The 14677-nt window shown below is 31.2% G+C and overlaps 1 protein-coding gene across 2 annotated transcripts; it reads right to left on the bottom strand.

Annotated features, from left to right (window-relative positions):
* Positions 1-1611: 1611 nt before the first annotated feature.
* Positions 1612-13628, bottom strand: LOC126780519 (palmitoyltransferase ZDHHC3). 2 transcript variants are annotated; one of them, XM_050505084.1, is made up of 7 exons: positions 13411-13628; positions 11928-12003; positions 11694-11848; positions 5167-5358; positions 4802-5023; positions 4221-4433; positions 1612-3481 (listed from the first exon to the last, which is right to left on the bottom strand). In XM_050505084.1, the coding sequence occupies exons 3-7, from the start codon at positions 11832-11834 to the stop codon at positions 3323-3325; spliced, it is 927 nt and encodes a 308-aa protein (XP_050361041.1). In that variant the 5' UTR covers positions 11835-11848; positions 11928-12003; positions 13411-13628; the 3' UTR covers positions 1612-3322. The 2 variants fall into 2 exon arrangements, with proteins under 2 accessions (XP_050361041.1, XP_050361040.1); XM_050505083.1 differs by lacking the exon at positions 11928-12003.
* Positions 13629-14677: the final 1049 nt, after the last annotated feature.

The raw sequence follows: 14677 nt of genomic DNA, 5'->3' as shown, positions 1-14677 counted from the left end.
CCGTTTAAGACAGCTAACAGTAACGAATACTATGTATATATAGTCTATCGGATGTAATGCTAACACGATTCTTAAATTCTGAAGTTGCCTCTTTAAGTTCTGAACGCTACAAAGACATTGCGAGTATGAAAATATAGCTCGAGGTCTACGAGAATAAACGGGACTACGTTATAGTGGGGAAAGGCATTTAATTCCAATGATTAAATAGGAACGTATCGATTATATTTTTTATGTATAATGTGCGACTAAACTTCGTATATAATAATTAAATAGATTTAGATATACAATTCACGAATGTCTATTGATTGAAATACATATGTATTTTATTTAAAAAAGATTATATAATCAAATAAATGTCAAAATAGAAGTATTTTTTATAATTAAGTCGACGGTATTGATTTTTTAATTATGGTGCGTCTTAGTATAACGTATAAACAAAACGAACACATGTAAAAAGAAATTATAGAGGCTGTTTAAGGGACGAATGTTATTGTATGTTTCTGTTTAAATAGATGTTTTATAATTTAGACGAGATGTCGTATATTAATAAGTTAGGGTGAAACTTAGTACGGATTTAACTAACCTTACGCTGATTACCCGCTAAAACACACAATGGACAATTTTCGATCGATTTTCGATTTTTTTTTTTTCACTTCAACTTAGACGAATCATCACGTCCCAGGTTATACAGAAACATGATAATTTAGGAAATTATATTAAATAAAAGGAATCGTCTATTCAAACTAAAATAAACTAAAACCTAAAACACTATCAGTAATCATCCGATACACATATGTACCTATCACCTAAAACAATGGAATTCAATATTCGGGAGATTTGAAATATTGGAAGATCACCTTCGTAACGGACACAGAAGTAATATTATTAAAAAAATATTTGTTTTTTTTTTTATTGTTATAAGCTGTTCTATTTAGTTTGTGTTCGAATAAAGCGTTACACGGAAGGTTTATTGAGGAATTAGATGAAAAAGCTGCAGAAAATAATTAATTCGTATCGTACAATTTTAGAAAAATAATTATTTTTAATATCGTCTCAGAGGAACACAGAACCTCAATATTTATTACAAAAAAAAAAATAATAATAATAAGAGATCGTTCCTACAATACATGATTCGTTCTAAATTTAAAAAGTAACATTTTAAATTTTTATCATATTATATATACATAAAAAGAAAATTACATGACTTTTATAACGACGAGCGTTCTTACTTAGATTAAATATTTAACATAATTCACGTATTTCTAAATTCAATTTAGACAAAGATGGAATTTTACATGCAACTATTACGTATATAGATAAATAATAATCTCAAACTTATGTAATATTGAATTATGTAACGTGCATTGATAGACGATAAATTATGGTTCGTGTATTAGAAACAAAATATTAGAAATGAGATGTAAACATTTATAATTATTTTTGTGAACTATTATTTAAATCTGTTCCGTAATACTGAAAATCAATCACATGTTGAATTTTAATTTTTTTTTTTGCCGCCATAAAAATTCCTTTTTAATTATTAATTAATAACAAAAAAAATACTTAAATTAAACTAGTTAATTTGAAAAGCTGTTTATACTACAGCTTTAATTCCATAACAAAAATGGCTTCTGTCATGGTTATGAAAATAAAAGTTTTTTCCTCACGTTATTTTCGTTATTATCGCCATCGGAGAATAATATAAACTTGTTGCAAATAAGACATGAGATACATAATTCAATCGTATTTAAAAGACAATATATAATTACTATAAATACATCTACGAGTGAAAATTTGCGTTTCTTTTAAAACATCTACTATTGAACAACGAGTGTTTTCAAAACAATGCAAGTTTTACAGAACTCGATTAAAGAGGAACACACAATGCACATAACATATAACGAAATAGTTGCATAATAAAATTTAATTATAAAAAAAAAATATGTTCAATAGAGATGTTGTTTAAAAAAACTAAGCATGTTATGTGCTCGGAAATCTATCCGGTGTTTCAATTAATGTGATAAAAATAGGCACAGATAACCACAAAAGTATAATTAAAAGTATTAATACTTCGTCAAATCGTAATTGTTTTTTTTTTTTAATTATCGTATTAATTTTTATAAATACAATGAAGAGTAAAAATAAAGCTAAAATGATACAATTTTTCGTTACCTGCTTTCCAATAATGGTAAATGCCGTAAAGTAAGTAAAGTAAACGAAGACAGCTCTTGGCTTTCATACATCACGCTCATTGCATGTCTTTAACAGTTTAGAATTTTAGATTTAGCATCTTACCATTATGCCTGCAAACTTAATTGGCTGAACGAAAGGAACCCACAGGGCCCAACGGGATTTCACAGGACATCGCGTTCGTTTAAAATAAATATTATTTGACATCATTTCAATATTATAAGTATAAGAATATCATTTAGTTCGATTTAATATGTTTTATTATATAACAAATTTTAAGCTGTGATTATGAATTAGAGCAATGATATGGTACTAGAGAAGTCTTCCTTTATAAAAATATCTAATTCAGGGCAAACCAGTGCCTTTATGTAGTAATAAAAATATACAGTTTTAATCCATTCCAGATAAATGCAATCGGTTTTACAGCCAGATCTAAAAAATATAGAAATATAATTTAAAAGGAGGTCACATCTATTGTTGTTTATTTAGTTAACTGATGCGAAATTTTTGATCTTGCGTCAAGATCGTGCAAGTAAAAAAAAAAAAAAAATAACCACGAAACATTTGTCACAAATGATGAAAATCTGCAATAAAACTTAGGCAGATAAGTATTTTAATATTTTTAAGATCAGAGTGAAGGATCAGCTTACGTTGGCTTCCTAACCAGCTTATATATAAAACCAATCGCCAACATAGAATATATATTTCAAATGTTCTAACATCTATAATTATCCACTGAAAGCTGTTTCCATTTTAGATATTTGTACTATATGGTATTTCTGTAGCATACTTTTGTGGTCAACCTTTTCAACACCATTGATAACTATGATATTAAATCACATCGATATTATAACGCTTAGATTATTCTGAACATATAACAAACGTTAAATGCACTTGTATGTAATGACTTCTCCTACACTATATATATACATATATATATAAACCGCGTCAGTCAAAGGTGTAAATAAACTTTGTCATTTAAACTTATAAAGAGAAATAAATTAAACATCTGAATATACACATTGAAGAAAACATTGGTGTTATTGGTATTGCCATGTGCGTAACGCACGAACGATCATAGCCTTTATGTAATAAAGTATAGTGATTAAAACCGTGTGAAGGCCGTCCATTTTTAAACACTATACAAATAGCTCTCAAGCTTTGTCTTGGGCGCTGGTTGAGTGAATGGCGAGAACCATAAAATTGAAAAACGACCGAAAACTGACTGTATGCTCTTCCATCGTGATTTGCGGACCCAACGCGCTTGTTCTTTTTTCAGCTGCTCGATGCCCTGAAAAGTAACATTAAGCTATTATTATATTAACTGGTGGTAAATATATTCAATGGTGGTAGAGGTTTTTGTGAGCTCTTCTGGGTACCACCCACTCATCAGATATTCTACCGCAAAACAGCAGTATTTGGTATTGTTACGTTCCGGTTTGAAGGGTGAGTGAGCCAGTGTAAAACAAGCACAAGGGACATAACATCTTAGTTACCAAGGTTGGTGGCGCATTGGTGATATAAGCGATGGTTAACATTTCTTACAATGCTAGTGACCTCTTACCATCAGATGGCCAATATGCTCGTCCGCCTTCCTATTGTATAAAAAATAAATAAAAAATTATATACATCTTCGAAAATAAAATAAGAAGCTCACTAATGTATCCATTTGTAGGGGATGACCGTATGAGGTCAAACATCAATACACGGAGTATTTTCTACATTCCGGTTAGTGGATGGTACGCGGATGGATGGATCTTAAATCTGATTATTGGCATTGACTGTGTTAGAAATAATCTTACCCATTAAATCCGATGGTCACACGACACATATCGGAAGTTAAAATTAGTTTCCACTCAAACGGAGAGCGGACGATTTATTCATTTCATTATTTTTAAAAAAGAACCTTATTTTCGAAAACTTTTCGTTGTTCTTTTGTTTCTGGTTTTCTATCAAGACTGGCCCGAATCTAATGTAAACATAGAAATTAATGTTTCCCCGTGTTACGAACCGACCAGTGTTATACTCACAGTCTCATCGTTCCAGATCGCATGGAGCTGCGTGCCTAGCATGACCGCAGTGAAAATAGCGAAGAGTAAGGCTTCGGCGATCAGAAACAAGAGAAGAACGACGGTCGCTGGCGGCGAATATGTACTGCAATCGCGCCACTCGTGTTTAATGCACGTCACGAACTGGTACACGGATAACGTCAACGAGTGAATGGATATAGCCGCTATGTAGAACTGTGGGAAAACATTACTTGAATGAATGAATGAATTATTCGAATCGTAAAATATTGTAACATAGCTACTCATTGTCCAAGAGCGAGGGCAATGTACGGTTTTTTTAAACAAGCCCTTTATAATATAGGATAAAGGACTATAGTTCACAACGCTATTGGGTGTAATGTAATCTCGTGGATATTTTTTTTTATACACTGAAAATTTGTAAACAATTACAAAAACCCACCGAGTTTTTTTCATCGGTTCTTCAAGGTATTTTTTTTTTCAAATCTGGTGGTAATTTCAAATGTAATAATCAATAAGTAATTGTAATGCTTCCAGATTGAATAAAGCATTTTGAATTGATTTGATTGAAACATAAAACTCACGGTGAAGAGCACAAAGTATTTTTGATTGTTCTCGCCAACGCAATTATTGACCCATGGACAGTGGTGATCCATTTTTCTGATACAACGCTGGCACACCGAACAATGGTGAGCCCGTTCGGGCTTGATACTGCAGCATTTCGTGCACTTGAATATAACTTGACCTTCGCGGAAGCTCATTTGCTTTATCATCTCTTTGGTTGCATTCCCCTTAGGTACCGCACCCTGGGGAAGAACAAGAGGAACATTCAGGACAATGAGAACACCAGGTAATTAATTGTATCTTTCAACATGAGAGATATCGTTACAAGTTACTAATCACTCGTTACAGTTTAATAATAAGGCAGTAAGCAAATAGAAAAACTTACAGGGTCAGTGAACATTGTTCTTAAGTGTGACGCGAAAGCCAGGAATGCGAAACATTGAAAGATGATTATATTGATGTAGCTGTATAGAGGGTACGTTGACACCCCCGGCAGGAGCATCACCATCATCACCACGAACTCCGCGTAGAGTATAAGTAACCATGTTAGTATTGCACATATTATTCCACATATATCCTGCAAAAAAATTATAATACGAATGAATGGCGTTGATCTGAATAATTTCTTCGCATTTTCATCTATTGTTTCGAAGAAAAACCTAGGATATAGATTTTCTTTGGGATTCAAGCATAACAGTTATAGCCTGTTTATGTCCCACTGCTGGGCTAAGGCCTCCTCTCCCTTTTGAGGAGAAGGTTTGGAGCTTATTCCACCACGCTGCTCCAATGCGGGTTGGTAGAATACACATGTGGCAGAATTTCAATGAAATTAGACACATGCAGGTTTCCTCACGATGTTTTCCTTCACCGTTAAGCACGAGATGAATTATAGACACAAATTAAGCACATGAAAATTCAGTGGTGCTTGCCCGGGTTTGAACCCACGATCATCGGTTAAGATTCACGCGTTCTTACCACTAGGCCATCTCGGCTTATTCAAGCATGCTTCGTACAAAATTTCATCAAAATCGGTCCAGAGGTTAAGCCTGGAAAACGTAACAGACAAGCATACGGAGCATTTATAATATTAGTATAAATAAAATACATTTAGTATACTCATTTCATCAACTATTTAATAGTGTCCTTACTAAAATAATAAATACGAAAAAATTTCAATGTTTTTAACTTTATTAGGCTCAAACGATTCGATTGTACGACGCGGACTGGGTGCGTAGTGAAAATTTTTATTTACTCGATAGCGTTGGCGTTAACTACGATTTGTATGGAATTCGGATTATTGTCACTAGACGGTGTTGTTTTCATTTCATACAAACGTCAACTCTATCGAGTAAGTAAAAAAATTCCCACTAGGCATCGATCTAACAACATCAATTCTAAGGAAAATTCGAATAAGTCGTCTTAACGTTTTTTTTTTAAATAACCTACATTTAAAAGTTATGCATACTCTATAAGCTAGTCAAATTATTAATATATGATTTTTAAATAAAATACTATAATGGTCTTTTTGAATTTCTAATAAAATCATACAGACGCAATTACAAAGCAATGACGTCAGTACAAAAAAACGATCTCATCAACGACGCAAGAAACAAACACTAGCAATCATGTAATCAGTCATTATTCCAAGCCGTAATTATAGTTAGATCGATAAAAATTAAAGAATAAGAACATATGCCTTCAATGAATTTTTTTTATTTAATTTTAGTATGTGCGCAAACGCAAGTGGTTTTCAAATCCAATAGGACGATAAAACAGACCCCAATGAAAAGAGTACAGCTACAGAACCAACGGTTCTACGTACTTTTTGAGCCGAATATTTCCACCAGTTCAAGCTCAAATCCAGTTCGAGATGCAATTGCGACCAAACCATCTCGGGGTCAACTTGGCACATCATTCTAGAATATCCGAATATTGCAAAGGATTTAAAACCCATCTAACAAAGGATAACTTACCGTCAGTGCTACAAAATGTATAAAGTTGTGAATTAACTTATCATTTGAGAAGAAATTTTTCAAAATAGCCAAAAAATTTAACTTCTCGTGGGACAATAGTACCTTTTCCCAAACACAAACGTCAACGACTCGGAAAACACCGATAGGCTTCTGCAACGCCAGTGGATCAAAAAGAGTAGCAATGTCACCAAGAGTAGCTCACAAAAGAATTCGCAACACTGCTCCAATGTAGGTGCATTGTTTAATACACATATTAAAAAAAATCATTAAGATAATTTATAAGATCCTTAAGATATTTTTCTTCACCACAGCGTATGAGATAAATTTTGGAATGATAATGCAGTGGTGCTAGCTCAGGTTGGAACCTTCAACCTTCTGTTAAGATTTATACAAAGTGCACTGTGCCATCGTAGTTTTCTCTGGGGTTCATATTAACTCTCATAAATCATTAAATTTTTCATCGAAAGACAGGCTGTAGTAGTAACTGTCCTATCTCTTAATCATTCATAACGAATACTAATTATATCGTCATTACAGTTCTAAAGTTAGTAAAACTTTTTAAATAATTACAAGACTAGAACCAATAATTACAACGACTAACATAAAGAAACTTTACAATGCAGGTGGACTCGTTCAAAAGTAATGACTGATATTCTTTGTCATTTTGAACTTTATAAATATTAATGACAAAATAACGTATTGTACGTTCTTTTTAAACTGCACGAGACCGCAGTTATCTTATCGTAATCTAAATTTTATTTTCAATGGATAATTGTTTGAAAATACGTAGGTTTCTTAAGGGTTATCAAAAGAACGATCGTTAAAAGTATCAACGGTATATTCCGTGGATTCTTAGCAAGATCGAGATAGTAGTTTATTGAAGGCATTTTGAAAAGTCAACTTCGACATTCATATGACTCTGATGAACATTTTTTATATCTAATTGGATGATAATACTGCAAATTAATAATTTTGTTTTAGAAATATTTTCGAAATTAATTTGTACTTTACTAAGTTTTTGTTTACTAGCATTAATGATGCTACGAATATTCGACATTCGACCTGATTTTCCATTTTTACATATTCTAGAAAGTACATGATGATAATGTTCTCCTGACCGATTTCGGTTAAGACGGGAATTGTCATATAATATAGTGTTCAAGTGTATGCGGTAACAAAAATGCACTCACTCAGCCTTCTGAAAAAATGTCGTGGGACAGCAAATCGGACACGACCAAAAAGAGTTCGAAAGTGTAATCACTGTCAACATCCTCTCCGGGATGCTACTGAAAAACTCGCAATAGCTATTTTATTGACCCTTTAAAACCCAGCGCTTAGTCTACGGCGCAAGTATATATTTCAATATGTAGTAAAGTACGTATTATTTGATTGTTTTAACGCGCTATTCTTCTACAATAATAATCTACGTAAAATTCATATAAATTAACTTTTAATTTAATTCGTGAGAAACATATTTTGTTTCGAAAAATAACATGTATTTGCTTATTTTATATTTTTTATAATATAATAATAATAATATCCTGGAACATTATTCACACACGGCCTCACATCTGATTCCAAATTAAGCTGAGCTTGTGCTATGGAAACCAGACAACTGATATACTACATATACTAGTTTTCTTTTGTAAATACATACTTATATAGATAATTACACCCAGGACAAACAGACGTGTTCATGCACACAAATGTCTGTCCTGGGTGGGAATCGAACCCACAACCTTAGGCGTGAAAGGCAAGTGTCTACCAACCAAGCCAAACGGCTCGTCAAATTGAAGTAATTATGAGTGAAACCTATTTGGCCGTGACTGAGATTAATTAAGTAGAATTTAAGTTCGAAAATTTAAGTCCGTTGATAAACGAAATTAACTGTTTTTTTAATCTGATCGTCTCAGTTATTAAGTATTTTTTCATAAATTTAATCGGTAATAATAGTAATGATAAGGCTTACTTAATAGGTAATGTTAATATTACCAAAACCAATGATATATATATATATATATATATATATATATATATATATATATAACTATAAATTCTCAGTTTCGCAAATATATATATAATAATAGTAAAAAATAATAATAGTTTTAATAATAGTTAAAAATATATAATAGTTTCGTATTCGTATTTCTATGATAAAGACGTATGGAGAATGTTATCTAATACATTTAAACGATGATATAAAAAGCTTTATTAACTCCTAATTAAGTGTCGTAACGGGATCTATGAATCCTTTATGGACACGACTCTAAAGTAACCCCAGTTGATAAATTCATCGTCGTCATATCGAGTCATCTTATCTTGTATTCAGTCTTAATCGTTATCCTTTAAAATATATTGAAATATATATTGTACAGTTACAGCCTGTTAATATCCCACTGATGGGCTAAGGCCTCTTCTCCCTTTTTGAGGAGAAGGTTTAGAGCTTATTCCACCACGCTGCTCCAATGCGGGTTTGTAGAATACACATGTGACATAATTTCAATGAAATTAGACACATGCAGGTTTCCTCACGATGTTTTCCTTCATCGTCAAGCACGAGATGAATTATAAACACAAATTAAGCACATGAAAATTCAGTGGAGGTTGCCCGGGTTTGAACCCAAGATCATCAAGGTTAAGATTCACGCGTTCCAACCACTAGGCCATCTCGGCAATTGAAATATATATTGAATGAATATCATTCATTCATTCATTCAATTTGAAATTAATATTAAATGATACTTAATATTTTTAAAACCCTTGGATTTTTGCATTTATGATTGGGGTAAGTCACTGATTGGTGAAATGTAAGCTGGCGTGCTTAAAGGTTGCATTTTATAATCTTTATTATTTTATTTTTTTCATGAATTCAACAAGATCTTCTGTAAAAAGTCAGTACTATATTTATGGTGAATACTTGCAGCTTTATCTACAAACTAATGTCAGTGAAATTAATGTAGCCAGTTTTTTTCTTAAAATGCTGATCTAAATCATAAACGCTTGTTTGATCAATCAATAATTGAAGGTAGTTCTCGGTTGCTGACTCCGGTTGACTCAAATTCTTTATTTAAAAATGTAAATGTAATTATGATAGTTCTCTTAAGTGAGTCGAAGAAATATTACGCTAATTTTAATCGTCGTTGCACTATTTAATAACAATTTTAAAAAATACTACAATTGAATGCCAACGTTCATCATTGTTTTCGTATATTGTTGCCTATCATCGGTTGCGGTGACGTTGGTTATGTGGATATAAACGAGGTCTACTCAAATAAACTGGATCTCCCAATGACAAGAACTCAAAATGGCTACCGCATCGACTGCGGAAAAATCTAAGTATTATTTGCTTACTTTCCACCTAACTAGCCTAAAAGTTAAATTCTTATTTTCTGGTTGGCGTGACTCGGGTAGTACCAGACTCAATCCCTCTGTCGACAATGGGCCGAATATAAATTGCTAGTTCATTAGGAATACTCCTTGACGTGACGCCTTCAAGCACCAAGCTTGCATGAACTATCACATATACACATATATATGTACATTACATATTGTCATTATGAATATGAGCTATAAACTGTTTTTTGTTTATAATAAGATATTAAATACAGAAGAAGAATCTACATACTGTACTAGTGACAGCTTCGTATTTAATAAGGCTTATAATAGCTTACAATTGTTACCCGATATGGACAATATTATAATATATATATATATATATGTAAATGGATTATTCGTATAATAAGCAATAACCTATTATTTTTAGAATTGAACTTTTAGAACATTGTAATGTCTATATATACATGTACACATATGTATATATGTAATAACCGATATTACGTATATAGATGTAGTGACGATAAGAGTCCAGCGGATGGAATCACATCCATAGAATGAATCTTAATCGACTCGAATCCGGGTAAGCAATTGAGTTTTCCGTTTTAACCGTGACAACTGCCTTAAGAGTAGACGAGGCCATTCCCTGGGCGATTATTCCGGTTTTTGGGGACATACAGAAGACAACATTTTTTAAGTAATAACCCTCTGAACAACATCGATAAGTGTTGTATATAAAATGTGTAGCTTATAATTTAATTTGTATAAATCGTCATTAACAATAAATGTAATACATGTTTTTGAATCTAGATAATATGTATATATATGTAAATAGTTAGTAAGGTCTTGATAATATGAAAAATTGTTTTCTTAGAACTCAGGGATCAGGAATTAAGGACTTCACTTATTGTTATAAATACTAGCAAAACCCGCGGCTTCGCCAGCGTAGCATTCAGTTAATGAAGAAAATCCTTCAAAGCCTGCCCTTTTTACATAATGCCTGTATGAATTTAACGTATAAAATATTGAAATTATTGCAGTCTAAAATTTAAAAAAGTTCTAAAATTTAAGTTACCAAAACAAAAACAACGATTTGTTTTTGTTTTGGTAACTCGAAAATAGCCATGTTCACTTAAAAAGAAGCAGTTATTTTGAAATCTAGAACAGATACTTATATTTTAGTTATTTGTACAGATATGCCTAAAATAGTGGACAGCAAAGATACGAACATGAACTTCAAGTCATTACAGCTTTCGATCGACTCAACCGATTTTGATGAAATAAATAATTTATTATTTACTGTTTATCAGTACGAAATATGAACGAAGGAATAGAGGAACACAGTGATCCTGTAGCGATTTCGTTTTTTCCTCGGATTTATGAAACGTAAAAAGGAAACTTACGGAAATGACTATACAAGTACTGAGTACATGCAAAGAAATTGCTGAGCACGATACTGATTGGTTTTATTATACATATTATAAAAGTATAATTTTAATAATTAATAAAAAATAACAATGAAACACCAAACAAGCAGTTTTTCACAATTTTTTATTTTATCCGCGTATATTTTCTTCCTCTTTTGGTAGTCTTAAAAAAAACATACCTTTATACACCATGCCTTGCCACCGCAACACCGGTTATGCATATCACGATCTGGCCGAGTGAGAACCAAACATTCTGGATCTATCTGATACAGACTTTCCATTTCATCTTCATCTGTACTGTCGTAAAATTCTCGTATCATTTAGATGTTTCAATCTAAAAATAAAATTAGTATAAGCAAAAACCATTCAAATTATTATTCAACAATTATAAAAATTATAATAAATTTCATTACTTTATGAGCAGTTTAAAATATAATTATGTCGTTTGAGATATGCAGACGTCTTGAAAGCAGCTAATACAACTTGCAACTAAAAGTTTTCAAAAGGATTTATTGATTTTAAAGTATTAAGAATTCTGAACTGCATTGTCATTAATTAACAATGACATACATAGAATTTAAATGTTGTATATTAGGTAAGAAGTATGATAAACACATTCTATCTACTAACAAAGTCGAAGTCCTATTAAAATTTTATATGATCTACCGATCCAAGCAAAGAATATAGACACAGCAATGAAGTAATTTTCATTTAAATAATATAGTCATGTAAGCATTTTCATTTTACAAAATGAAAGTTCTATTTTATCATAAAAATTCGCAATAAAACAATACATATTTTTAAATTTATTATTATTTAAAAGTATACACAAATTTCACATTAATTAAAATTAATGTAAGAAATTTTTATAAATAGATTTCGGATGGGCTTAGTATATTTTTCAAACAAGTTTTAATTTTCACACAAACATTAATATAGAACTATCAAATAAAAAAAATTGACCAAAGAAAAATTTTTGACATTGAAGCGTCTCTTGATCTAGTTGTATATAAAACTACTGTGTAACAAAATAGCAATATAAATAAAGCCAGTAACATTAACTTTAGCACTGAAGAAAATAATTGCAGGCCTCTAAAGTTTTTTTTTTATAGTGTAGGTAGGGGGACGACCATATGGGCCACCTGATGGTAAGTGGTCACCAACGCCCATAGACATTGGCATTGTAAGAAAGGTTAACCATTGCTCACATCGACAATCCTCCACCAACCTTGGGAACTAAGATGTAATGTCCCTTGTGCCTGTAATTACACTGGCTTACTTACCCTTCAAACAAGAACACAACAATACCAAGTAGTACTGTATAGCAGTAGAATATCTGATGAGTGGGTGGTACTGGTATGGAATATATAATCTTGTCATTTTTTTTATTTATACTGAAATATTCATGGTAGATATGCTTTGCACTAATAATAATAAGCCATTTATAAATCAAGTACATATGTGCAGTTGAGTACTTTCACACCCTCATACCATAATTTTTATGATATTTTTCTTTACTTATATAAAACAGAACTTAGGTATAGCCATCTACCCCAACATCCTTAGAGTTACAATTAATGGAACACAATGACAAATATAAAAGTTTTTAAGCACTTTTTCTGCTTATTAATTTTTATTTTACATTATGAAATTCGCCCCATAGCATTGCTAATTCTCATTTAAGTAATATATATATATATATATATATGATTTCGCTTTGCTTTGCTAATAGGAATAATATTTGACACGTTTGAAATAGGGTTAGGAAATCGTAAAACATAAACATTTTTATAAAAAACTAACAAACTGTATATACTATTACAACTTCGAAAAAATAATCAAACTTGAATATAATATTCTAATAAATATTATCTTTAATATATTGCAAGTACGTACCGTGTTTTTTTTACTTTAAAGAGCAGTCAATCTTTGAGGGTCAAGGTTTGTACACAATGTCTTTTAGATTCATATTTTTTGTAGCTTGGACTCAAAACGTATATCGATCGGAAATTTAAAGCTTTTATATTTACTTAAATTTGCATTTCAGACTAATTCATTCAAAATCAATAAAACGAAACGAAATCTCTCAATCGGCAAGTCGGCACTCAGCAGAGTAAAATTGAGAATTGCCATCTATCTGACAGAAATATAATACTTTTTCCCACTTGGAACATTCTCACGTTACAGTAACCGCACACGATAGACTTGCAATGAATATGATGATTTGAATGAAATATTTCATAAGTGAATCTTAAAGGAAAAATAATTTGGTATTTATATTTTATGTATGTATGTTAGGTCTTTAAAAATATCTGCAATATATGCATATACTGAAACATAAAATTTTAATGAATTATTTGTGTTGAAAATGCTTTTGTTTACCAAATATATTTCAAGATGATCGTATTATGAATTATGTAACAGTACAAACTAAAAAACTATACTATAAAAACTTGAGGGCTTATAATATTATATTTTAGCTAAAAACAAATTATAATGTTTTTAATTAAATAGTGACGTACTTACTTAAATAATATAAATATACTTACATGTTCAAAAAGGTGACGTCCGTACCTATTACATTGATTATAAATTAGTTTATTAGCTTGGCTTGTTTAAGTAACAAACATAGATTCCATGTGATTTATTTCATGCATACAAATGGGTACGAAAGAAATCTTATTCTTATTACCGCCAAAATACTAATTTATGTAATGAATTAGTAAATTAAATAAAATGTATATCTTTCATTATAAAGACAGCACATACAATTAAGAATAACATATAGTTTGTTATTTTTTTAGTTAGCGTATAAATTTCGTATTAAATCACAATAATATACTTTTTTACGAAGAATTTCAATTGTTGTGAAATATGTATAAAAATATAAATTAAAACATTTAATCGTGCGTAATAAGTGAATTAGAAGCCAATGTGCGCGCATCATTATTAGTGATAAAGGGGTCCATATACGGAACATAAACTGATCGAAACGATGGATCTGTAATTTTTGTTAAGATCATTAACGATTCATTTACGACGATCATGACATTGGAGATCGCAATAAACACCGATGCAATCTTGAAGAGCGTAACGATAAAACGACAGTGTATAGATCTTTGCGGTCCACTAGTCAATTTTTGTCTCTTTTCGTCTGTCTGAC

This window comes from Nymphalis io, chromosome Z (genome assembly GCF_905147045.1).
Source record: "Nymphalis io chromosome Z, ilAglIoxx1.1, whole genome shotgun sequence".
NCBI classification, from domain to species: Eukaryota; Metazoa; Arthropoda; class Insecta; order Lepidoptera; family Nymphalidae; genus Nymphalis; species Nymphalis io.
The sequence above is the reverse complement of the archived record's forward strand: the minus strand, read 5'-3'. Positions and strand labels throughout refer to the sequence as shown.